The sequence below is a fragment of the Nothobranchius furzeri genome, chromosome 3, assembly GCF_043380555.1.
Source record: "Nothobranchius furzeri strain GRZ-AD chromosome 3, NfurGRZ-RIMD1, whole genome shotgun sequence".
Lineage (NCBI taxonomy): Eukaryota > Metazoa > Chordata > Actinopteri > Cyprinodontiformes > Nothobranchiidae > Nothobranchius > Nothobranchius furzeri.
Window position 1 is genome coordinate 50,038,824 of NC_091743.1, and position 25,900 is coordinate 50,064,723.

General features: G+C 42.6%; 1 protein-coding gene across 5 annotated transcripts in view; it reads right to left on the reverse strand.

Annotated features, from left to right (window-relative positions):
- scn8ab (sodium channel, voltage gated, type VIII, alpha subunit b) overlaps window positions 1-25,900 on the reverse strand; it is a 57,428-nt gene that overhangs the window by 22,728 nt on the left and 8,800 nt on the right. For 2 of the 5 annotated variants that reach the window (XM_015957071.3, XM_054739706.2), the window contains exons 3-12: window positions 25,555-25,673; window positions 22,218-22,307; window positions 21,999-22,127; window positions 20,170-20,261; window positions 14,093-14,314; window positions 13,904-13,967; window positions 13,681-13,822; window positions 13,091-13,297; window positions 12,732-13,013; window positions 530-886 (exon numbers count right to left, since the gene is read on the reverse strand). In XM_015957071.3, coding sequence (XP_015812557.1) covers window positions 530-886; window positions 12,732-13,013; window positions 13,091-13,297; window positions 13,681-13,822; window positions 13,904-13,967; window positions 14,093-14,314; window positions 20,170-20,261; window positions 21,999-22,127; window positions 22,218-22,307; window positions 25,555-25,673 — 1,704 coding nt within the window. Of the gene's footprint in view, window positions 1-529; window positions 887-12,731; window positions 13,014-13,090; window positions 13,298-13,680; window positions 13,823-13,903; window positions 13,968-14,092; window positions 14,315-20,169; window positions 20,262-20,518; window positions 20,611-21,998; window positions 22,128-22,217; window positions 22,308-25,554; window positions 25,674-25,900 lie in introns of all 5 variants that reach the window. The other 3 variants (XM_015957072.3, XM_015957073.3, XM_015957074.3) reach the window with 3 other exon arrangements.

Here is a 25,900-nt window from a genome sequence, read left to right on the forward strand (position 1 = left end):
CCATGCTAGCTGGAATAAAAGGAGACATATTGTTACACAGAAAGTTTCAGGTTTGGTGTTGCACCATCCAGGGTTACGAGCAGAGGTCAAATGAAGAGAGGAGGAAGAGTTACAGCAGCAGGAGAGTGAAAATGAAAGACAGGTGCAGACAGACATGGATACTGGTAGATATAAATAAGAATAGAGCATATTAATGGATGAGAAGAGCTTTGAGTTGTTTTGTTTTTAGAATTGTGATCAATAAAAGGAGCCATAATGTTATAAGATGATGAGTTACGCTTCAGCTAGTTAGTGACCTTTTGAAGCTGTTAAAAAATAATCAATGGAAATGGAGAGTCGGATCAGTTTGGAGGAATAACGGTGAGATGACTTTCAGATAATCAGAGAAGAAAAAGAATGCTGCTGAAGTTTGAAAGTAAAAGACTCAAAGAGAGGGAAGAGGTTGTGAAGGAGGAGCTGCAGAGATCAGGGCCGCCACCATCATCACCATCATGCCTAAACTGTATTAGTGTCCCATGGACGTCCTTACGCTGTCATCAGTGGCTGCCTTATCTATTTTCACCTCGGGCAGAAGCCGTCTGCCGGGCCCAGGGCCGATGAGGGACACCACGCCGTTGCAGTCCACCGTACTGTTCCTCTTCCCTCCAGAGTGGGGGGCCAGCGGGTGGATGCGCGACGAGCCTTGGCTGTATCCGCTGTAGCTGTTGCGACGGTAAGGTATGAACAACGAGCCTCTGCGATCCTCGCTCTCCTCCACCGTGCTGTGCTCGTCGTCCGCAAACTCGTTCTCCGAGCCCATGTCCTTGGAGCGGCCTTTCAGGCTGAAGATGCTGCTGCGGCTGTTGTGGCGTGACATGAAGGGCGAGCCGGGGATGCTGAGCAGCGACTGGGGAAGGACGCATAAACAAGAATTAAATGTTTAAAATGGAAGGGGAGAGAAAAAATCCACAAAGGGGCAGAAAAATAAACTAGAAAAGGTCTAATTATTTTGCATAAGACACAAAATAACAACAAGAACTAAAACAGGGTATTCTTCATCAGCTGCATACTTTGATTTCTCAGCTACATAAAAGTAAAAAAATAATTTACCATTAACTCTGACAGGACTGAAATTAATCAGTCTGAACTTTATTCAGTGTTTAGGGATGAAACACAACAAATTTGTTTTAACAAAACTGTATAAAAATTTTGGCTGCAGAAAATCTGTTTTTTTAACCAGACCTGGAGAGGCTGAGAACATCCAAACAAACCCAGCCTGATCTTGTTGTTCAGCCCTAGTGAGCTGATAAAAGCCTGCTCACAATGTTCCACTCATCTCAAACTGAAAATGAAGCTTAGCTTACAACAAGTGTAAGCTTAACAATTATTTTATGGTCATTTTAAGTGATGGCATGCCAGTTGTTTATCTACAGCAAGGGTCCGATCTGCAGGTGACAGAAACAGGAAGTAGTTCTCTGACCGAAGCAATACAGTCAGATTAGCAACAAACTAATGGCTAATTTCCGCTGTTTAAAACAACTCTTGTTCAAAAAGTCATACAGATGTTATAGAACCCTATTGCACATCTCTACAATTTTGCATGAGGCTGTTTGGTTCAGTTTATGGTGTTTGTTTCAACCGAACGTCCAAATGACCACACTGCTGTACGTGTGCCTCGCTGCTGCTCCTGTATCACTTCACCTGATTGGCTCAGGTTTTTCCCTCTGGCGGAGCGACACAGCAGGAGCAGAGTAGTAATCCAGATTTTGTTCAGTTGAAACAAACAGCATAAACTAAACAAATGGTCCAATGAAAATTGTAGAGGTTTTAAACCAAAGTAAATACCACATCTAGCTAGCATCTACAATTCGGCTAGCCATGAGCATTGCCATCGGACAAGGCCGGATTATAACATGGGCAAACTGGGCACAGGCCCAGGGGCCCACAGCAACAAAGGCGCCCACGCAAGCAGTAGTCTTTTTTTTGTGCAGCAGTCTTAACGTTGGAGAAAAATGTTGAGAAGTAATTAAAATTGCGCCCACATTTTCTAAGTTAACACACATTTTTTTAACAACTGTAGTTTTTGCATCTTTACTGTTCCTGCTTCAGCCCTCTCCTCCCTCCCTCTGCGCAGCCACTGCAAACTCACTGATGCGCCTGCAGCCTCTCAGAGATCCTGCTGCTGTACACTTTGAAAGAATCATTTAATTTTCTGTTCCTCATTTCTGATTACCTTTAATGGTGTCTGTTTGTTGCAACCACCAGGTACAAAAACAAACTTGTTTTTATTTGACTATTTTTCTGTCCTGTCTGTTTATTATCTTCCTGCATCTCCTCTCAATCCTAAAGAAAAACTGCTACATGGCTTCATATATATTCACCTTATGAGTTACCTTTGAAGTGCAGTTCAAAAAGATCTACCGACTGCAAAAATAGTGGAGTGCGCACCGCGCGCCGGCCGCACTGGTTATCCGCTCTGCAGCAGTAAAACGCATCAGGCACAAATAAAAGACTGAAAACATAAAAGGATATGAGCCGACATAAACGATCGCGTGTTTAATTTGTTTTTGAGGTGGCGACACTTCCAGACCGCTTCAGTGGGAGGAAATCTTACCGCATGCGCAGTGGTTCTGTGCTGCGCTGCGAACCCCTCTACAGATCTTTAGCCCACTGTCCACCGTGTGCGCTGCGAGCTGCTCTGAGCACAGTGTCCAGTATAAAGCTCTGATGTTCTGATGGGAATCTTTTCTTGATTTATTTAGTTACCTCCACGATGTGCGTAACGATTAAAATATCAGCTCATCTGTGTGCGCATCCATGTGCGTCGGGGTAATTCTTTCAAAACAACCAACATCCTTGAGTTTATCCGTCAAAATAAACAGTCAAATGGAAATATCTGTAACCTGCCATTTAACTGTTTTGCCTTCTTGTGAAGATTGTTGCAAAGAGAAACAACTAAACTTGATTAACCCCAGAGCCATGCGCAATGCGCTGTACTGACTGTAAATGAGGGGGAAAACGATTTAATCTGATCCTTTTCTTACCTTTTCAACATGGTTTAATGTAAAAATTTCATACAAACTTTAGTCGCACCAATATAATGAGACAGAGCCTGGATTTGTGTTCTGAACAGTTTAAACATGTTTCAAATGGAGACATGCGTGACGCGTCTAAAGTTCGCACCTGATCAGCTATTATGGAAATTAAACTAACAAGATGAATAACATAATTATTTTAGGCACAGACAACATCCCCCACACTTTTGAAAAGCTTGTAATGCGCCTGCCACCAGTTACAAATTGTGAAGGGAACGATTTTCATAAATGGCAAGAATAAAAAATGAACTGAGAACAACACAAACTCAACAGCACCTCAGTGCACTGTCACTGATGGCAATTGAATCTCAGCTTGTCAGGAATCTGGACTTTGATGACATTGTAAATGAATTTACTAATAGAAAGGTCAGAAAGCAGTTTTTCTGAAGGCAAGAGAGGAAACCAACAAGGAAACAAAAGGAGGAGGAAGGAGCCAGGGGTCAAGAGGAAGGAGACAGGAGAAAAGACGAGGAAGGAAACAGGAGACAAGATGAGGAAGGAGACAGGAGACAAGAGGAGGAAGGAAACAAGAGACAAGAGGAGGAAGGAGACAGGAGACAAGAGGAGGAAGGAGACAGGAGACAAGAGGAGGAAGGAGACAGAAAACAAGAGGAGTAAGGAAACAGGCCCATTGCAGGGGCCCTTAGCACATTGTGCCCAGGGGCCCCTGCAATGATAATCCAGCCCTGCATCAGATGACTACTTCCTGTTTATGGAGACTCAACTTTCTTTGAGTGGTGTCACGTATGGGTAGCGTCTTTGCTGTAGAAAATAAACAACTGATAAAACATCAAAAAAATAACTCCACTTGACTGCTTTTCATATTTATTTCAGACGAATGCACTTTAGCTGCAATAGTCTCACATACGGAGTGCTCTCTGCACAGCCTTTTAATGCATAATCAATACACAGAATTGTGCAAAAGTTTTAGACCAGCCCTACTTTATTTTCTCCGCCATTTTCAATGATTCAGACCTTCTTGTAATCTTTTAAAGTGGTCTTGATCAATAGTCTTTTCAGGCTTTCTGAAGGTATTTTAAAACTCTGGCTGCTTCCTCACACATTTTTATTCCAGCACCTCACCATCACAGCAGTTTGGGGTAAAAACGAAGAAAACTCTGAAACCATCCACTGCACAAGTCACCCTTCAGATTATTACTGTTCTCAGCCAAAAATCCCCTTATTAGTTATAAAATTGCGTTTTAAGTATCAGACTGTGTTATTTTGTGTCTTTATGACACACTACTGATGGGAAAGTGCCTAAAGCTCCTAATTTAAATAATTTCCTTGCTCATTTGTTAATGTGTTGATGCAAAATTGATTCATCTCTGAGTCTGTGCCATTTTATGCTGAATATTCAAAAATTATTAATAAACAAGCAAACAAACAAAAAACTTCCTTTGAAAATGTTCAGATACCAGACAGAAAAGGAGTGGAAAAAGTGCTAAATTAAAAAATATACATGTGTATATCCAGAAAGTCTAAAACATTACTGAATTTAAAGAACCCACGAAGGCCTGGCTGCTTGGAAGCAAAAACTAAATATAATGAAAATACAGAAAGGGCAAATAATCTAAGACTTTATCACATTGTCTTACATAATCTGAAGTCTTAGCTTTAAGGCTAAACCAGTGAAGGCATCAGCAGAGGAAGAGAGAAAAAGATCCCTTCAACACCCAACAAACGACGTGCCGGCTTTCCTTTTCAGTCAGACATCTCAACGGCCAACGCTAAGTGACCAGCGTGTCCACTTTTCGTCAGAATCCTGCAGTCGCTGCCTGTTGTGGCTTTTTTGTTGGATAGCGCGTGCTTTCAGTGCAGAATGAATACTGGGTTGAAATGTCCTTACAAATAAAAGGGCAGTCCAAAATACATGTTTGGATATGCTGATCCATTTATTGAAGTAAAAAGGCAGAGAAAATAAAACCAAAACTCAAAGAATATTGATGCCTACACTATCCTGCACAGTCAAACTGTTTGTCTCCAAAGCAACACACCTGTCGCTTGATTAGGTCACCTTTAACCTCTAAGTAGAGCCACTCCCAGAGTGCCCTCCGCAGTAATTGGCTCCAACATACCGGCCCCTAATTGTCCACGTCTGCTCATGACAATTACAAACAAATGTGGAGCCAGTATTAATCTTGGTGCATATCCTTTTCAGATTCAAACAAAAAATATATCCAACCAAACAAAATAAAACAACAAAACCCCTTTTGATTTATATTTTTCAAAAATGTTTTCAATGTTTACTATTTCTTTGTAATCAATTTTTTGGGTCGTTTTCCATCAACATGCATAACTTTGTTACTGGTCGTTTGATTGTGCTAGTTTTTGTTTGGATTTCAACAGATGGAACCACTCCATTTTTGTCCGGGTATACATTTGTTATTTTTCCAGTCATCCATGAGTTGCGTGGGGCTGCAGAATCAGCAACAAGAACGATGTCTCCTTCATTTAGACTTCTTTTTAACTGATTCCATTTTTGTCTTTCTTGCAAAGTTACCAGATATTCTCTTGACCATCTTTTCCAAAAATGATCTGACATATATTGGGATTGTTTCCACCTTCGTCGAATATATAAGTCATGTTGGTCAAAGACACCAGGAGGGAGAGTTGGCTTACACTAAAGGGTGAGCAGATGATTGGGAGTCAATGGCTCCAAGTCATTCGGCTCGTTTGACACCTTAGTCAAAGGTCTGCCATTAAGAATGATTTCTGCTTCACACAACACTGTGTGCAACGCTTCATCAGTGAGTGTCTGCTGATTTAATACAGAACATAGCACTTTCCGAATCAGCTTGATCATACATTCCCAAGCAACCCCATGGTGTGAAGCATAGGGGGGATTGAATGTCCGTTAAATGTTATCAAACAAACGTTTTCTCTATTTTGTTGTGGTTCAAATCTGTAACCATTTTTCTCAATTCCTTTTCAGCTGATGAGAAGTTTGTTCCATTGTCTGAGCGAAAGTGTGAGACTGGCCCTCCTCTGCACATGAAACGGCGAATTGCACTGATACTTGAGTCTGTATCTAACGAGTGTGCAACCTCAATGTGAACTGCTCGACTGACCATGCATGAGAATATGACTCCATCACGTTTTACACAAGCACGACCCTGTTTTACTTCAATGGGACCAAAGTAATTGACTCCAACATTTGTAAACGGAGGCAAGTCAGGAGTTATTCTTTCCTCTGGAAGATCAGCCATTTTTTGTTGACATGTTTTACCTTTGAATTTTCTGCAGAAGAGACATTTAGACATAATCTTTCTTGTGGCTGCATTGGCTTATGGGATCAGTACCTTTTTCTCAGCTTTGAAAGGACATGATTCCTTCCTGTATGGTTTGCATGTTTGTGAACATCCATGATTATCAAACTTGATACATGTTGATCTTTCGTCAAAATTATTGGGTGTTTGCTTTCTTCAGGCATTGAAGCCTTTAACAAACGACCCCCGACTCTTAACAACCCATCTTGAAGAACCGGGTTGAGCTTGTAAATGTGACTGTTTCTTTCAACGCCTGTGTTATTAGACAGAGAACGCATTTCATTTGGACATCTTTGTTCTTGCAAAAAACGTATAATGGTCCTCTCAGCTTTAAGTAAATCTTCAGTTGAGAGGTTGACATCTTTTTTCCTTTTGGCCCCTTGTAGCTCTTGCTCAAAATGAGCTGGAGTGTAACTCTGTGAAAAAGTTTTTCGGATGTGACTTAGTTCAAAGAGAGTTTGCTTAACCTTTAACATCCAGACAACAGCAACTTTAAGCTTGTTCCAATCCGAAAAGTGAGTGATCAGTTTGTTGATTGGATCCATACCTGTTTGAGTTGAACAGATAAAAATGTCTTGCTTTATTTCAGGGTCATTGGTGTCAGAATCCTCCTCAAAGTTGAGTTGATTCTTCTGCCTAGTTTGTTCCACATCCCACAAGATATCAGGTCCCACTAACCATGTTTTAGTGTTCAATAGTTTGTTCATTGAAACACCTCTAGAAGTGATGTTGGCTGGACTTTCTTTGGTGGGAATGTAGTGCCACTGGTCTGGATTTGATGCTTGTCAGGTCTTGATGATTCTGTTTGCCACAAAAGTTCGAATTCTTTTATTTTCAGTATTGATGTACTTGAGAACGGTGCAACTGTCTGACCAAAAGTAGGGTTTTTCACATTGGAGTTGCAACCCAGTTTTTACAAGATTGTCTACTTGTGTTGCGAGGACAGCCACTGTAAGTTCTAGGCGAGGTATTGTGACTGGTTTTAATGGTGTCACTCTGGATTTGCTAAGCAGAAAAGAAATATGTATTTGACCCGTTTGATTTTCCAGTCGCAAATAGCTTACTATGCCATATCCATTATTACTTGTATTACTTGCATCTGCAAAATGGTGAAGTTGAGCTTTGGTAGGTGTTCCGAACTCTGCAGGCTTAATGCATCTTTCTGCCTGAAATGAGGGCAAGATTTTTTGTTCTGACAACCAGTCGATCCATTGTTGTTTTACTGGTTGTGGAATCTCTTCATCCCAGCCATGTTGCCTTCGACATTGCTCTTGCAAGAGAAGTTTAGCTTGGAGTACTGTTGGAGATAAATAGCCGAGAGGATCATAGATAGAAGCAATCACAGACAGCATTCCACGGCGGGTATGGAGCTTTATTTTTTCACTAATTGAAAAGATGAAATGATCACTTTCCAAACATTATTGTAGTCCCAAGGCCCTCTCAGTTGGAAGTTGGTCTTTGTCTAAATCAAGTACTTTGACATATTTGGAATGATCCTGTTTAGGTATTACTTGAAGTACTGTCCGATTATTGCTGGTCCACTGTGTGAGATGAAATCCACCTTGGTGACACAGTTCGCTCAGATCATGAGCGACTTCTATTGCCTTTTCAACCGAGGGCAAACTTTTCAAGCAATCGTCAACGTAAAAGTTTTTATTAACGGTTTGAACCACTTCACAGGAAAACTCATGACAATGATCTTCCGCCATCTTCCTTAAGGCAAAGCAGGAACAGCTTGGTGATGAGACCGCTCCAAACAGGTGAAAGGTCATTCTATATTTGGTAACTTCTTTATTTAAATCACCCTCCGGCCACCACAAGAACCTGAGAAAGTTCTTATGCTCCTTAGCAACTCTGACTTGGTAGAACATTGATTCGATGTCCGTCATGAATGCAAATGGTTCTTGTTTGAATCTTAGTAATACTCCAGTCAATGAACTTGTAAGATTTGGCCCTTGGAGAAGTTTGTCATTTAGAGACATTCCTTTAAACTTGGCTCCACTATCAAAAACCACACGTAGCTTGCCTTAATGCGGGTGATACACACCATGATGTGGAATGTAATTGATGTTTTCTGGAGAGCTTCTTAATTCATTTTCCAGTATTAGCTCTGCAAATCCATTGTTTAGTATTTCATTCATGAATGCAGTATATTCCTTGTAAAATACTTCATTTCTTTCCATTTTCCTTTTCAGACCACTCAAACAATGTTGAGCAACATATAGGTTGTTCGGAAGTTCAATGTTTGGCTCTTTGAATGGCAACGGTAAACTGTAGTGTCCGTTTTCATATTTCACTGATTCATTCAAAATCTGCAGAAACTTTTTGTCATCTTGGGAAAGTTCTTCCTTGTCATCTTTGCTTAAATCTTTGAAGTTGTGTTCATGTTGTTTTTCCAAGAGATTTTCTAATGCGAGTACCGAAGTGCGATTTACTGTTACAAATTGACTGCTAACCTCCAACTTGTCAGGACCCCCTCCCTCTGTGCCTCTTACAACCCACCCCAATAGGGTCTTTGTGGCATAAGGTCCTTCTCCTTGGCTGTTAACCACTTCCCACGGTTCATGCAACTTTGCTGCATCTGCGCTTATTGTCACACCCTGCCCTGTCTCCCCGTTCTGTTCAGTCATGTGTCCCTGTTAATTGCTCCCACCTGCCTCTCGTTTTCCAATCACCCAAGCTCCCAGCCCTCATGTATTTAAACCCTCTCAGTTCTGTGTGTTTTGTTGGTTCATTGTTTCCATGTCCTGCATGTGTTCATCATTAAAAACCTTTTACGTGCTCCAGTTTGTCTGCCTGCCTGCTTCCTCCCCAGTATTTGGATCCTCACAACCGTTCAACTCACCTGCACTGTGACCGAATGAACCGACCTCCCGAAGGATCCAGCGGGGAGGTTCTCCCCTGGGAGTACCTGCTCCGATGGCTCACCCCGAGCCACCAGCCGGCTTATCCTCCTCCAACACCGCCACGTCGCCGACGCCGCCATCAAGCCTCGGCGATCCTTTCCACCATCCCGGAGCCAGAGGAGAGGTTGGACTAGGAGGCGCAGCCGGACCAATCCTGCTATGTGGCACCAGGCTGGCTGTGTGCTCCCCTGGCGTTGGTCCATGGCGCCGGGAAGGAACCCCGACTCCACCAACACCCCCAGCCCCGGAGCGGCCCCACAGGCTCACCGCCGCCCCGGCTTGGCGCGCCAGCTTGGACCCGCCACCAGTAAGATCAGCGGCCCTGCCTCCGGTCCAGTCAGCACCTCCTTCATCTGCAGGCTGAGGGACCAAGCCTGCAGCCCATCAGACGGAGCTCGCCAGCCTCCAAGCGGAGCTTGGCCAGCTTCGTCAACTCATCAACCTCCAGGAGTTCCAGCTGGACACCCTATCCTCCCTGTATCTCCAGAAGAGGGTTTCTGTCCAGTCGGTGGCCCCGCCTCCGGTCCAGTCAGCAGCTCCCTTGTCTCCAGACCAAGGGACCGAGCCCGCAGCCCATTCAACAGAGCTGAGGTCTCCGAGCTGAGCTGGTCCGACTCCGTCAGATCCTCAGTCTCCAGAAGTTCCAGCTGGACAATCCATCCTCCCTGCTTTTCCAGTCATCGGCTCCGCCACCGGCCCAGTCATCGCCAGGTCCTGCGCCTCCGGCCCAGTCATCGCCAGGTCCTGTGCCCCCTGCCCAGCCTGTCCAAGAGGCTGTGCCCCCGGCCCAGCCTGTCCAGTCGTCAGCACCTAGTCCGGCGCCTCCAGTCCAGTCGTCAGTGCCCAGTCCGGCACCTCCAGTCCAGTCATCAGCTCCCAGTCCGGCGCCTCGTCCGGCGCCTCCAGTCCAGTCATCAGCGCCCAGTCCGGCGCCTCCAGTCCAGTCGTCAGCGCCCAGTTTAGCACCTCCAGTCCAGAGGTCAGCATCACGTCCGGCGCCTCCAGTCCAGAAGTCAGCGCCACGTCCGGCACCTTCAGTCCAGAAGTCAGTGCCATGTCCAGCGCCTCCAGTCCAGAAGTCAGCGCCACGTCCAGCACCTTCAGCCCAGAAGTCAGCGCTACATCCTGCGCCTCCAGTCCAGAAGTCAGCGCCACGTCCGGTGTCTCCAGCCGAGGCAGCGGCCATGCCTGCAGTGGTGCCGCCTTTCCAAGAGGCTCCGCCTGCAGCGGATTCACCTCCACTCAAGTAGGCGACTCCAGCCCTGTCAACGCCTCCAGTCTTGTCGCCACCTCCAGTCCTGTCGACGCCATGCCTGGCGTCTCCAGCCCAGTCGACGCCACATCTGGTGGCTCCAGCCCAGTCAGCGGTCCCGCCTCCAATTCCGTCAGCGCCCGACGCGGCGCCTCCAGTCCCGTTGGCGCCCAGTGCGGCGCCTCCACCCCCGTCTGCGCCTGGCCCGGTGTCTCCACCCCCATGGGTGCCCGGCCCGGTGTCTCCACCCAAGTCATTGGCGCCTCTACTCCAGTCACCTCTACCTGCCGAGACTCCCCCTGCAGCGGCTCTGCCTTCAGTCATCCAGGCGCAAGCCTCCCAGAGCCCGTCGTCGTCTCCTCATCTGCCCCAGACGCCAGCCCCCCAGAGCCTGTCGCCGTCTCCTCCTCTGCCTCAGACGCCGCCCCCCCAGAGCCCGTCGCCATCTCCTCCTCTGCCTCAGACGCCGGCCCCCCAGAGCCCGTCGCCGTCTCCTCCTCTGCCCCAGACGTCGGCCCTCCAGAGCCCGTCGCTGTCTCCTCCTCTGCCCCAGACGCCGCCCCCCCAGAGCCCATTGTCGTCTCCTCCTCTGCCTTAGACGCCAGCCCCCCAGAGCCCGTCACCGTCTCCTCCTCTGCCTCAGACGCTGGCCCCCCAGACTCAGTTTCCACCTCCTCCTCTGCCCCAGACGCAGGCCCCCGGACTCTACTGGTCCCTGCCTCTTCTCCACCGGTCCCTCGTTTCCTTTTCGGAACCAGGTAAAAGCTCCAATAAACTCTCATGTGCATCTTTGGCATCATTAATGAGTATCTCATACTTTGAAAACAGACCTTTGACCTCCTCAAATGACCCATTTGTAGATAACAATTCAAGTAACTGTTCTTTAACGCCAGAAGCTTTACTCCGCAAATATTTCCTTCTTTTTTCTAGGTCAGAGATTTTAGGCAGAAGTGCCCTTTCTGTTAATTTAATTTCCCTTTTACCTTCACGCCCTGCTTTCTTGCGTTCAACCGCACCAGTTGGGTTTTCACACGTTTGATCACCTTTAGACAAAATGTTTGTATCAACGTCACTCATTTTACCACGTTTTAACTTAACCCTTTTAAATTCAGTTCATTCAAACAAAACACTGGTCTACACCATACTCTTCAAGTTCAAACTTTTAATAATAAGTCTTTGTTTTCTTCTTTAGTTCAGTTCAGATATTTTGACCAATGCACATTGGATTTAGTGGCCATCATTAAGACTGTATTTAGACTGTAGCGCTACTGGTATCTCATATGATGAACTTCTGAACTTCAATCACCAACCAGATACTCCTGCTGAATCCTCTTGGCTGCTTCAGGCATGACCTGCCTGACTTGGTTCGGCACCTCACTTTGAGTTCTGTCTTCCGCGGGTCCCAGAACTGCGGTTCTGCGTTGCTCCTGGCCCACTGGCTCCGTCCTCTACGGGTCCAAGCACCGCTCCTCTCTTCCGCTCCTTGTTCCGATCACCAGGTGCCGTCCTCTTTGAGACCCAATCTCGCTCCGTGCTCAGGTAAGACCCAGTCCTTCCTGGTAGCTGCGCCAAGGCTGCCTCTGATCCTTGCTCCGTGGCTCTGGTCAAACCCAGTTTCCCAGCTCTGTGAGATGTCACCACAGGTTCAATGCTTCCTCTGTGTGGGAGAGCGCACCCAGTGTGTTGTCAGACAGGAGGCAATCAGCGCTGGCAGCGCGCAGGTGGATGCACCTGTATAGCTTACCTCTCCAACATATTAAGGAGATGGGTTTGACTTATTGTTGTGGCTTTTTTGTTGGATAACGCGTGCCTTAAGTGCAGAATGAATACTGGGTTGAAATGTCCTTACAAATAAAGGGCAGTCCAAAATACATGTTCGGATACGCTGATCCATTTATTAAAGTAAAAAGGCAGAGAAAATAAACCAAAACTCAAAGAATATTGATGCCTACACTATCCTGCACGGTCAAACCGTTTGTCTCCAAAGCCACACACCTGTCGCTTGATTAGGTTACCTTTAACCTCTAAGTAGAGCCACTCCCAGAGTGCCCTCCACAGTAATTGGCTCCAACACTGCCAGTAAACCAATATTGTAGGACGAGACTGGAGCAAGAAGCCTGACCCCTGCAAGCTCACAATCTCACTCATCAGTCTGTAAGCAGCTCACGTTTCAACCATCTGAAGCAGTCAGACGCATTAGAAATCTATGAAACCTGTGCTGTATTTCTACCTGGTTCATGATGGACGTCTTCCTCCCCAGTCGGCTTCCTGGGAACCGGATGGTGCTTTTCTTGCTGCCATCATCTGATTCAGACTTCACGACCTTCTCGCTATCTCCTTTCTCCTTCTCCTGTTCTTTCTGGCGCCACTTCTTCTTGCGGTTGCGACGCTCTTTTGCGCTCTTTGAGCTCAGCTTGGAGACCTCAGAGGAGCTGCGAGACAAATGCCCTCCTTCTACGTCCTCTAACGCAGCCTCCGACACCGTACCTGCAGATGTTGCCATCGCGGCAGCCTGAAAAGACAAGAAAAAGTTCACCAGGCAGCGTAAAACAAGTAAATGCCCATGTGAGAAGTGACACTGAGACAAACCTGCGTCTCCTCTTGTTGTTTTTTAAGCTGTTCCAGCATGGCTTTGAATTCAGCCTCTTTTTGCTCCGCCTCCTCCATCGTAGCCTGGTTCTGCTCCTCATAAGCCATGGCCACCACAGCCAAGATCAGATTCACCAGGTAGAAGGAGCCCACGAAGATGACCAGCACAAAGAAAACCATGTAGGTCTTCCCTGCAGCTCGGAGCGTCTGAGACAAAAATATGACCATGACTGGACCTTCTGCTAAAGAACATGAATTTATTCTTTGTGCTAACACTAAAGGAGGTTGGAACACAAAAACAAAATAATGAATAATTATTTATCTGCTTTTAAACTAACCAAACACATATTTCAGAAGTGCAGAAGTTGCATTTTTGATGATCTGTTCTTCCATCTTTCTTAACCAGAGAGTAAAAGAACAAAAGCTGCTCAGAAACACTGCTGATTCATTCAGGTAGAAAACTCATGCATTTTTATTACTGCCTACAAGGTAGGTAATTAGAAACATAGGGTTCCAAAACCAGCATAAGAAGCTGCAAAGACTTTAGGTGTGATGTAGAGTTGGAGCAATTATGGAAAACAGTCCTTTACCAGCATGTAGAGATTTTCCCAGAAGTCCTGAGTCATGAGGCGAAAGAGGGTGAGGAAAGCCCATCCGAAGCTGTCGAAGCTGGTGTAACCGTAGTTGGGGTTCCTCCCTGCTTTCATGCATGTAAAACCCTCGGGACATTGTCTGGAAGGAACACACAGCAAGGTAAAATAATAAAACAGACTTGTGGGAGTTTTTGGTGCATTTGTGTGCTCCGATACTCACCCTGAGTCTGAACTGTTTCCACATAGCAGAGCATCCAGCGCTCCAGGGAGGAAGTAGAAGTTAGCTGAGAGAGAAGGTAAAACGGGACAGTCACCTTCTCCGCTGCATCATTTAAACCCGAGCACATGTTCCATCTAAACCCTGGTTCACATGGTCACGGTTCAATCAAGCACCAGAAGATTTGCTTACTCTCATTATTGATGAACTGGCCCCAGTCAAAACCTCTGCTTCCGTTCTCCAGGTACTGCTCGGTCATGTTGATCGGCCAGAACACACACTTGTTCCGGAGGTTCCCCATGAAGAGCTGCAGGCCGATCAGAGCGAAGACGCTGAGACAGAAGACGGTCAGGATCATCACGTCTGACAGCTTCTTCACAGACTGGATCAGAGCGCCCACAATGGTCTTCAGGCCTGTTAACACACAAGGACACACACACACACACACATGAGCATGCACACACACACACACACGCACGCACGCACACACACACACACACACACACACACACACACACACACACACACACACATGCACAAACAGACAAGCAGTGAGATGCAGTGAGAGACCCAAATAACATTTCTGGCTGCTCAATAAACTCAAATTTGGGATTAACTAATCTCAGCTAATCTGATTGTTTCATTGCTTCATTCCTTTTTTATTTTGATGAAATTTTGTTAATTATTTAATTAATTTAATTAATAAGTCATTATTATTTAATCAGTATAATTTCAGTAAAAGACAAATGGCTGAAAACTGATCAGACTGTGTCTTCTGCTGGGTTACTCCTGGACTGTTCCCAAATTGTTTATTAGGTAATAAACTTTTAATTTCTATTAAAAATTCTCTTTGACATAAAAAGCTGCATCTGAAAGGACAGCATATGCTGCTTTCATAGGAAAAATTCATCTTGTTACGTACGGGGGTACATGTGGTGTTCAAATGACAACAAAATCAAACCTACAGCAGCATTTCAGAAAACACACCATCATCCTGTATATGGTTTTATTTATTTTTTATTTGTTTTGTAAATTATAAAATTTATAAAAACTAAATCTGACCATCATTTTTATAAATTAGATTGTTTGATTAAACAATTTGCATCAAGCAGACCTGAGCATCATAATCCCATTGGATTAAGTATTCTTAGTATGACTTTGAACATTAAGGACCTTCTTCTACAGGAAGAACCCAGAAGATGTAGACTTGAACAGGACTTTTTGAGCTGATTCTGAAATAAATAATTACTGTCTTATAAACCAACTCCAAATTTTCACAGCAGATGGCACAGCCCTTTTGCTAATGTGTTAAAAACTGTAGTTTGTATACTTTAGTTTTATTTATAAAACAGCTGCTCTGATTTACAGGACTTACCATCAGAATTGGCCGTTATTAGTCAACCCCTAAAGGAAACTTCTGTCTATTATTTGATCACACTTACTGAAATGAGCTCAGATTTAAATCTGAGGTTGGTGATTATTAGTCTTGAAATCTACACCAACCGTGGCAGTAGCAAAACAATTTTCTCTGCTGGTCGGTCTTGCCATGCCCCATTGTAGCCCCAGCAAGTCTACTATGGCCTCAGCCGGGCCAATCACAGTGCGCTAGGCTTGTAGAGAGGCACTGGGTGGGCTTAGCACCACTGCGGCAGAACTTATTTATGATGACAGCAGAGCTGCAATTAAACAAAACAACAAAGATGGCAGCGGCTCAGGAACAGCGCTCATTTGGGTTTAGCATCAACTTTGGACAATTTAAGCTTGGGCTTTTCAGACGAGCAGATAGAGGTAACACCTTCTTCATCGATGGTATATGGTGGCCAACCCCAATGGAAGACTTCCATAGAGATGAGTACATCACACTGTTTGTTGCTCTGATTGGTCCAAGCGCTGTCCCATTGCATGCAGAGACAGTTTGAAAGACAACTGTAGATTCCGCCCCACCACTGAGCTTTCTCAATAAGTCATGGCCGCTCTTCATATTTACATAGGATGTCTAGCCAGGCTATATTATTAATCAATCAATAAATCAAATTTTATTTGTATAGCACCTTCTACAACATTATTGGAAGTCCAAGGTGCTGAACAACATCATTAAAAGAAAAACATTCCCGGTACATGGGCATAAAAGCAGGATAAAAACATAAAATCATAAAATATCAAGCAAACACTATTACAGATAAAGAGAGATATCGGAATAAGACTAATCGATAAAAAAAAACAAATGTCGGACAAAATAAAATCAAGCATCTGGGTTAAAAAGAAGAATAGTTAAAACCATAATGTTAGGACAATTCAAATGACTCTAGCACTAAAACGCAATCAAATAAAAATGAGTATTTTATTATTGCTGCTAGGTTGATTTTTATTGTTTCCAGACAATCAGGCCTGATGAGTTCCAGATGAACCACAGCAGAAGACCAAGAAGGGCTTTGGCTGAATACTTTAATATGTTTTTGACTAAAGTTAGAATTTTTATCAAACATTTTTATAGAACATAGTCAAAGTGGTGGTCATGTTTCTAAAGGCCGTTTTAATAATACTGATGCTGTAACACATTTCCAATGTTTATTTTTTTAAAATTGTACTAAATTTTTATCTAAGGCCAAGATTAGAATCCATCTGCAGAGCAAACATCACATTTAGACTTGTTTATGGAAACATCCCATATTAACTTCAGATATGAATTCTAACAAAAATAAAACAAAATGCAAAAAACACTAAAACAGCACAAAAAGCAAACAGAGCACAGATCCAGGCTTTGGTAGGAAGTGGGAACTATAAAAGAAGAAGAAAAGAGAACATGCGAGGAGGATTTAGGGGTGGAGTTTGGGGTCCATGAGAGGTGCCGTGCAGGTCATTTAAACGCCAAGGCTGAAGGAAATGACTTTATCACCTGTCTATAGCATAACTTAGAGCTGATCTCCCATTGGCCCTACATTCCAAGTAATGAAACACTGAATTTATTAAACCACGTTATGTCAACTGGTTCCACTTAACCCAGTTGTTCAAATGTACAGAATAATGTACATTTACTTTCAACATGACAGTGTATAACAATGTGTATTACTCTATACATTTAAGAAATTAGGTTATTATTTTGAAAACGGAGCCTTAGGTTTATGTGAGTGGAGTTGTTGACATAGCTGAACATAATGCAAATAAATGATATTTGACTCTGAGATGATCTGAAAATATTATATAAATACCTGAAATACCCATTTTAAGTTATAATCAGATTACATTTTTTTAATTAATCAGCGTCAGGCTTTAATAAAGTAAAATAAAATAAAACATTTAAATTTTGGGACCTTTTGCGAAATCTTTAAAGCCAGTCTTATACAGCACATCTGAAAGCTTCATGCAGCAGAGATGTATTTTAATCAGGTCAGGCTTGGTAGTCTTAAGCTTGGTTTATGCTTGACGCATGTACATTCTGCGCGGAAATGACACGCGTGGATGGAACTAGCATCGGAACTTGCAGCGTTTATGGTTCCTTTCTACCTTAAGGTTGGTTTATGCTTGACGCGTCCGCGAGGTCCGCTCTGAGCCGTGCGGAAAAGTTGCGTCATTTTGTGTCATTTTAACAACCACGCCCCTCCACCGCGCCTCCGCACGGCTCAGAATTTCCGCAACGCGCACCTCGGAAAATTTCTAACCACGCGGACGGACGGACACGGAAAAACATGGCGGACCGGCAAAAACTAGTATGGCAGAGGTTCGTAAATACAGACATTTGTATAATTCAGCTCTGAGAGATCACCGTGATCAACATGTTGTAAATAATTCTTGGAGAGAAATAGCTCGCACTGTCGGAAAAGACGAGAACGCTGTTAAAAATGCTGGAATGCCGTGTTGTAAACAGTAATTTCTACTTCTACTATGGTGTAGTGTTGGATGCATGCCGTAGAGCTCCATGCTGCCCCATTCAGTTTGGGAGAATATTGGCTCACCGCAGAGACGAGCCGCACGAACCATAAACGCTGCGAGTTGTGAAGCGCGTTCCATCCGCAAGCCGCATCACCACGCGGAAAGTGAATGCGTCAAGCATAAACCAAGCTTTATGCAGCTTGTCTCTGACAATATTCTCCAAGACTGTAGGGGGTGGCATGGGGCTCTATGGCATGCATCCAACACTAAACCATAGTAGAAATGTAAATCCCTGATGTTTACAACATTGTTACTGTGTCCTCAGCTTTTCCGACTGTGATTGCAGTTATTAGTAATATTTTGATCACAGTGATCTTTATGGGCCGAAGGCTAACTTACAAACCTTCATCACAACGAGCGATTGCCAGTCCGCCATGTTTTTCCGCGCAGGACCGTCTGCATGGTTAGAAAATTTCCTAGGTGCACGAAGCGGAAACTTTGTGCCACGCGGAGAGTTGTGGATGCTAAAACGATGTAACGTGGTTGCATGGAGCCGTGCGGACCTTGTGGACGCGTCAAACATAAACCAACCTTAACAGGATTGTTATTAAAGGTGTGATTCACTGAAAAACCATTTTAACGATTATTTCTGATTATAACCAGTCACATTTTTTTACTCGTTATTTTTGAAACACCATCGGTCACTCTGCGTTTGTCATGCAGGCTGAACATAAAAATAGTCTCCTACACCAATCTCCTACTTTAGCTTCTGATAGAAAATAGACGGTGAAATTCTAGGATTTTAAAATCCTGACAGATCTTCATCACACTGTCACTTAACACTCATGGACTCACCTATCTTGACTCACGACGGGGTAGGCTGTCGTTGTTTTATCATCCAGGAAGCAGCAGAGAATGTCAGGACTAGCAGAAGCTAACTGTTAGCATTAGCAACTCTACCACACAGTAGAAATCCTCCAGGCTTGTGCTATTTGTAGAGATAAAACATCAACGTTGCAAAGCAAACATGAGTCAGTGGTAGAGTCGTATTGCTGTTAGCCAATCAGAGGAGAGATGTCAAAATATCAGGAAAAAAAGAGACCAAATCCTGTCATCTGAAGCTCAACTCTGATCTGGCTCACTTCTAGTTCCTGAAACAGGCGCACCGGGGCTTTTTGTCATGTTCTGTGTCCCTCTGGTCCCCAGCCCCCTCCTGTTCTCACTCCAGGTTCTCCTCTTGTGTCTCATTATCATCCCCAGCTTTCTCTAGGCTTCCTTCAGGTTTCCTTCTAGTCTCTCCCTGGTAATTCCTATTTTTATTAGTCCTCCTCATCCCTCTAGTTATTAGTTGTTTATATTTGCCCTTACTCTTTAGGTTTAGTTACTCCGTGTTTTATAGGTTAATGTTTACCTTCCCTTCTGCTTAGTTCTTTCCCCCCATTTAGTTTATTGAATGCACCTGCCTTCCCTCCAGAATCTCACTCCTCACACCTGTCACCTGCTCCCCTGATTACCTCCCTCTGTGTTTAAAAACCCTGTCTTGTCCCTCAGTGTTTGTCGGTCCAATGTTGTCAGAGTGTTTTGTTTCCCCCGTGTAAACCTTAGACTCCTGCTCAGTTAAGTGACCTTCTGAATTTTTCGTTTGTTCCTGATACCTGGCTTGGCTTCCTGTCTGTGATTTTTGGATTATTTCCCAAAATAAAGGATTCTACCTTTTTTCAATTTCTCCTGCCTCATGTCGTCTGGAGCTCTGCATCTTGGGTCCTACTCCTGCTCCGAGCCTGACATTTTTCCTCAGAGTACAACTTACAAGGCATTCATTCCTACTAGAGGCCACTGCAAATGTAATAAACGAGTGAACCACACCTTTAGGTCTAAGCCAGATGTGCAAATATGAATTGGTTATGAACATAACTGGGTTAAGTAATTTGATTTTAGAAGCATTGCTTAAAACTAAGCAAACATGCAATCACAATATTGTTGAATATTGTGAAGATGATATCAGTTTTTATCAGTTATCATCACTTTGTCTCTTTGTCTGAGTTGAGGGTTTCTAGGGTCTATCTGATTGCCAGTAAACCAAGTGTGTGTCTGTGATTTACAGAGTTCCTTTGCAATAACAATTTTGTGCCAATCAAAATTATGATTGCAATTACGCCTCGTGATTTTTAACTTGAGAGGCGCTATAGAAATGATATTTTCTTCTTTCTTCTTCTTATGAATATAATGTGCAAAATGTACGTATTCAGAGATGCCAAATAAAAGTGCACTGCGGGCACCTTTAGTTGTCCTAAAACATCCTCTCCTTAAAAGAGACAGGTGGAAATTAATGTAAAAGCAACAAAGACGTGTGGTGGACATTTTGGAGCTCAGCCTTAGTGTTTAAACGGGAGTCTCACCTGGAATGACAGAAATAGTTTTCAATGCTCGGAGAACCCTGAACGTTCTCAGCGCCGAGACATTCCCAAGGTCCACAAACTCTGTTATATATCTGTAACAAGGTAGGATGACACACAGAACAGAACCCCATGATACACAACACACACAATAACCACACACACGTTAGCGCAAGAGCACGACACCAGCACCATCATTGAAGACCAGAAGGGGACACCACGGTGGGAGAGAGGACACCTGTCTGACTGGTGAGGAGAGGAAGAAGGTGGAAGTGGAGAGGGACTGAAACACAACCATGACTAACATCAACCCCCCCTGGATCGCCCGCCCCAACAGAAACACCTGCCTTACCTGGGATAACTGAAATTGTTTTCAAAGCCCTCAGAACCCTGAACGTACGCAGAGCTGACACATTGCCTAGGTTTACAAACTCTGTTATATACCTGCAAGGTGGATCAGATACAGTTACTCAGGGGCCGTCCTGATCAGAGGAGGAAGAGAAAAGTTTGTTAAGTCAGATCTGAAGCATGATCAACACGGTGGAGTTGGCTGACTGAAGGACCTAAAGGCAACTTCTTCTAGTAAATCCCATTTTAAATACAAAACTCTTAATAGCAGCGAGGAAATTTACAAATGCTGTGCTTCCTGTCTGTCAGGGACTTGTGGGCTGCGTCCAAATTCAGGGGTTGCATCCTTCCAAGGCCGCATTTGAAGGCTGATTATGTCACAGTGATGCTATGACAGACAGGTGTGGTGAATCCTTCATGGCCCATGCTATCCCAAGATTTCCTTTGGGCTGAACGGGGGACTTTTGTTCTTGTAATGATGGTGGAAGAAACAAGAAAGGATTATAGTTTTTAATGTAAATATGTTCAAATCTAGCGGTAAAAAATGTAAACTTCAGCGAGGTTCTGGCTCTTGTTTTTTAATTTTTTTAAATAAAACTTTTGCCAAAAGTCACAAGAAAAATCATCGTAAACCAGCTAGCATGGCAGCAAAGCTGCTGTGGCTTACCGAGGATAAGGAATAAAAAAGCTCAGCAAAATGTCACAAGTCATGGTTTCTAGACAACAGGACACACGCTGAGGTGAGGGGAACAAACCTGAGGGCTGGATCGTCTGATTTCACAGCCGCTCCCTGACTTTGAACGCAGCCACAGATATCAATGCCTCCGTACAAATGATGTAAGACAGACTTCAGATTAAAGAACTATTACAAAGCTGAATTATTTTTAAACTTTTTTTAACAAAAGCAACATATCAACAAAGGTCATTTTTCATTTTTTATGACAGTTTACACAATGCTTTTAAAGATAATTTTTCATATTTTCTTCAAGATTTTGTGCTGCTTGAGTTAGATCCAAAAGTCTTCCAACACAACTATTAAGGTTTTAGATTTTTCCACATTTTAATGAAACTTTAGTAGGTCTAAAGGAAATGGTATTCTCAGTGGCTTAATAAAAATACCCAGGAAATTTGTAGCTTTTGTCACTTCCAGGCAAAAAAAAAGTGGATTTCCATTTTTCAACATCATCCTGTTTTTGCACCAATCACCTTTACTCTTTACCTTTTACATCTGTTGTCAGGTGTTTGGAACATTATTCAATCAAAGGTACCATAGCAAGCTTATGATTTAGTCATAATTAATATCAGACAAGATGCTATGAAAATGCTGTATTTCTTCTTATAAGCTGGTGTGCAATGGCATGTATTTGTTACACAAGAACCATCTATTATATGTTATTTAACTGCAGTGATTTTTTTCATGTCATTCAACCCTCTTGATAAACGTGTTGAATATTTGCAGAGTAATGACAAACTGAAGTACTTACGCCATTGAAATGACCATAAAGTCCAGCCAGTTCCACGGGTCTCTGAGAAAGGTGAAGCCATCGATGGCGAAGCCTCGGGCAACAATTTTTGTGAGGGACTCGAATGTGTAGATACCTGTGAAGGTATACCTTAAAGGACAAAACAAGCAGAGTAAAAAGCAGTGGGAGCAACGTGGGAAAGGAAATAACTGCTGAGAATATGTGAAAGCGTCAACTTACTCTACTTGTTTGGACCATTCTGGCGGGTCACTGAATGTCATGAATATACAGTTGGTCAAAATGGTGCACATGATGATCATGCTGAATAACGTGGGGACATGATGGTTAAGGGAAAATTCAACAGTGTGGCCCGAGACACCCCAAAGAAACACAGCAGCAAGGAACAACCAGACAAACACCTCATATGTACATACTATTATTTTATTACTATTCTTTCAATTAAGAATGGTTCAACTCTGAAAGTAGGGCTCTGTTGAAACATCGTAAGCAGTTACCATCCTCCATGTTGTAGGTTGTTTGTTGAAAACAGGGATTAGTTCTGATTGATGAGCTAACGGCTAATCGCGGCAGGGATGGTGTTTCTGCTGGCTTTAAGCCACTCTAATCTCAACCTTTGATAGCTGTTCATCCTTACGGCACAATAAATGTCACATAACATTTTCTGTGGTTATTTACAGCCGCCATAAGCTGCAGCACTAGCTGTTGTACCACTACTGGCTGGAATGTCATCAAATTTCTGCTGGAATCATTTGGAAATTTCAAACTTGTGAAATTTTTTCCATGCTGGAATGTTTTTGAGACAATGTGTGACTAACATTTGGCTTTTTGGTTAAATTAAAGCAAATCTTTTTGTGTAAACTGATTTTGTTATAGAACAAGTTCACAAATTTTTTTAAAACTGTTGTTGTGGTCTCTAGCATGCTACTTTGTCAGTGTGGGGAAAAATTCTTCACTCCTGTTTCAGGAAGTAGACGCTACTCTGATGAGGGGGGAGCAGAAAACTATGGAACTCAAAAGTATTCAAAATCCAATAAATAAATAAGACATTATGAAATAAATATCTACATGTAGAAGTACAAGACAATGATGTAATCTGACAATGAAATGATGAAATAACAGAATGTTATGTAAAATCTAAGCTCAGTGTTATGAAATATTTGTCATTCTTCTTTTAAAATATCTTTATTAATATAATGTTTTTCAAAAGTCATTTTTTCATAATAATCCAATTTAATATTGAGCCATTTTTATTTAATTCATTCAGTTTTTATTACATAACGTCTTTTTAACAAGGACAGCTTTTATTTCATAATAGTGTTTTTTTCTCATGGCTGACTTATTTCATAATGAGACTTTACAGCAGAATGTCTCAGTCCGTCAGTCAAACCTAACGGGGTGGAGCCAGTGTGTCATTGGCTCCTAATTCAGTCAGACAAAAGCAATCATTCACAAAGTATTGAACCAAATGCTTCAAAAATGTCATCCAAACAACTCAAAATATCGTCTACTGAACTATTCAACTCTATTTGATCCGCCAAAGAAAACAGCTAAACTAAGTTCAGGCAACGCCACCATCTTTCATGACCATTGACCTAGGAAGGTGTTACAGAGAACTACCTTAAACTGTCCGGTCATGTACGGTGAGCAGAAATCAAGGAAAACCAAATGATGTTGAAGGATTAACCAATGGTGTTGCAGGTCACACCCACTGGTTTGACTGACGGACTGAGACATTCTGCTGTAAAGTGTTATTATGAAATAAATCAGCCATGGGAAAAAACACTATTATGAAATAAAAGCTGTCTTTGTTAAAAAGACGTTATGTAATAAAAACTGAATGAATTAAATAAAAATGGCTCAATATTAATTTGAATTATTATTAAAAAAATTACTTTTGAAAACATTATATTAAGACATTTTAAAAGAAGAATGAAACATATTTCATAATATCGAGCTTAGATTTTACATAACATTCTGTTATTTCATCATTTCATTGTCAGATTGCATGATTGTCTAGTACTTCTTCATGTAGATATTTATTTCATAATGTCTTATTTATTTATTGAATTTTGAATACTTTTGAGTTCCATAGAAAACGGCAAGATTTGGAGTCTTACCTATTTATTATTCATGATATTCTGACATTGTGCCTCTGATTGGCTAACAGCAATGCGACTCTACCGCTGACTGTTTGCTTTGATACACTGATGTTTTATCTCCACAAATAACACAAACCGAAAGTAGTTCTGCTATGTTGTAGAGTTGCTAACAGTTAGCTTCTACTAGCCGAGACATTCCCTGCTGTTTCCTGGATGCAACAATAGTCTTCCCTGCTCACGAGTGAAGATGGGTGAGTCCATAAATGCTAATTTGCAGTGTGATGTAGATCTGTCAGACTTTTTCTGACCCGAATGTTTCCCCGTCTATTTTACTTCAGCGGCTAATGCTCTTCGGTCTGCTCAGCCGTTAGTTATAATTATGGGTGATGGTGAGCCACAGCTTAGCAGGATTTTTTTTTTTGGGTTGTTTTTGTGTGTGTGTTTTTGTTATTGTGAGTTTGTGATTATGCAATTACTTCTATCTCATTTGCTATTTTTACAATTTGAGGAAAAATGCTCTGAAATGAGACGATACATCTCAAGTGGTTTTCGTCATCACAAAATATAAGTAAAGAAATAATGCAGGAAATAGAGGTAGACGACTACTTTCCTATTAACAACTGATAGTGTTTTCAAAAATAACTAGTAAAAAGTGTTTGTGAAATTGCTAGATGCTAAATGTGTGCATAGCCTTTTCACAGAAAAACTCTAGAGCTAGAGCTCCTCGCGGCTATCTCCACGGCAAATAACCAGATAACAACCAGTGTTGGCACAGGGTTCATAAAACAGTGTTTTCATGAACTTATGACTGCTTGTAGATATTTGGACTTGACCCATGGTGACTAGCTGCTAGCTTCTCAATCTGGTCAGGAACCAATCTATTTCCCCAAACAGGTTTTTCAGAGAGCTCCTGTATCTACAACCGGGACAATTTTGTCTTTTAGTATCTTTCCACATAACCCTTCTTTAAAAATATCTGAAGTCAGTTGAAGGACTACATTTTAAATAATCTATTTATTATTTCAAATGTTCTGTTTGTTAACCAACTATTTGTTTGTTTGTATTTAATTAATTGATCCAAATAATGAGTGGGTTAGGGAGGAACTACATCATATAATCACTTATCCAAAACAAACAAAAACTAAGTCATTTCAACTGACAGGCTGTTGCTAGTTTTGTCAAGACAAAGTTTGTTAAAATTGATCATTTTACCCTGTGACACAATATCTGCAAAATGTATTTAAGCGTCATAAACAAATCTACTGATCCCTGACTCTTTTCGCCTCTCTTAACTTCCTGCCTGTGAGTTAGGTCTGGCCTAGCACTACGTTCCTCACGTTGACTCATCTGATCCCTGACACCTCCTGAAAGTCTCATGTCCCTTTGTGTTAAAGGTCTACCTCTGCATCCATCTCTAGTCCGTTTTAAATCAGAAAATAAATCACTTGAAAGGATATGAATGTATCAAAATCTTTATAGCTATCCGCCTAAATGGATTAAAAGGGCTTATAATGTACAAGGAGGGTGTGGCACTGAAGCGGAAGATCGTTTTCCCCTTGTTTAGGACTATAAAAGTCTGTGGAGAGAAGAGAAAAGAAAATAGATGTTAGAACAGTTGGAACAACCATACAGTGACCTGTGAGTGGTGAATGTTATAAAAAGTCATGTTTTAAATGTGGAGGAGCTGAGTAAGCTCAACACTGAGTCATGGGGCTTTACTGCACTGGTCTGGCTGACAGATTCTACCGATCCACATGGAAAAAAGGCAGACTGAAGCCATATTTACCCTGAAATATTTACTCT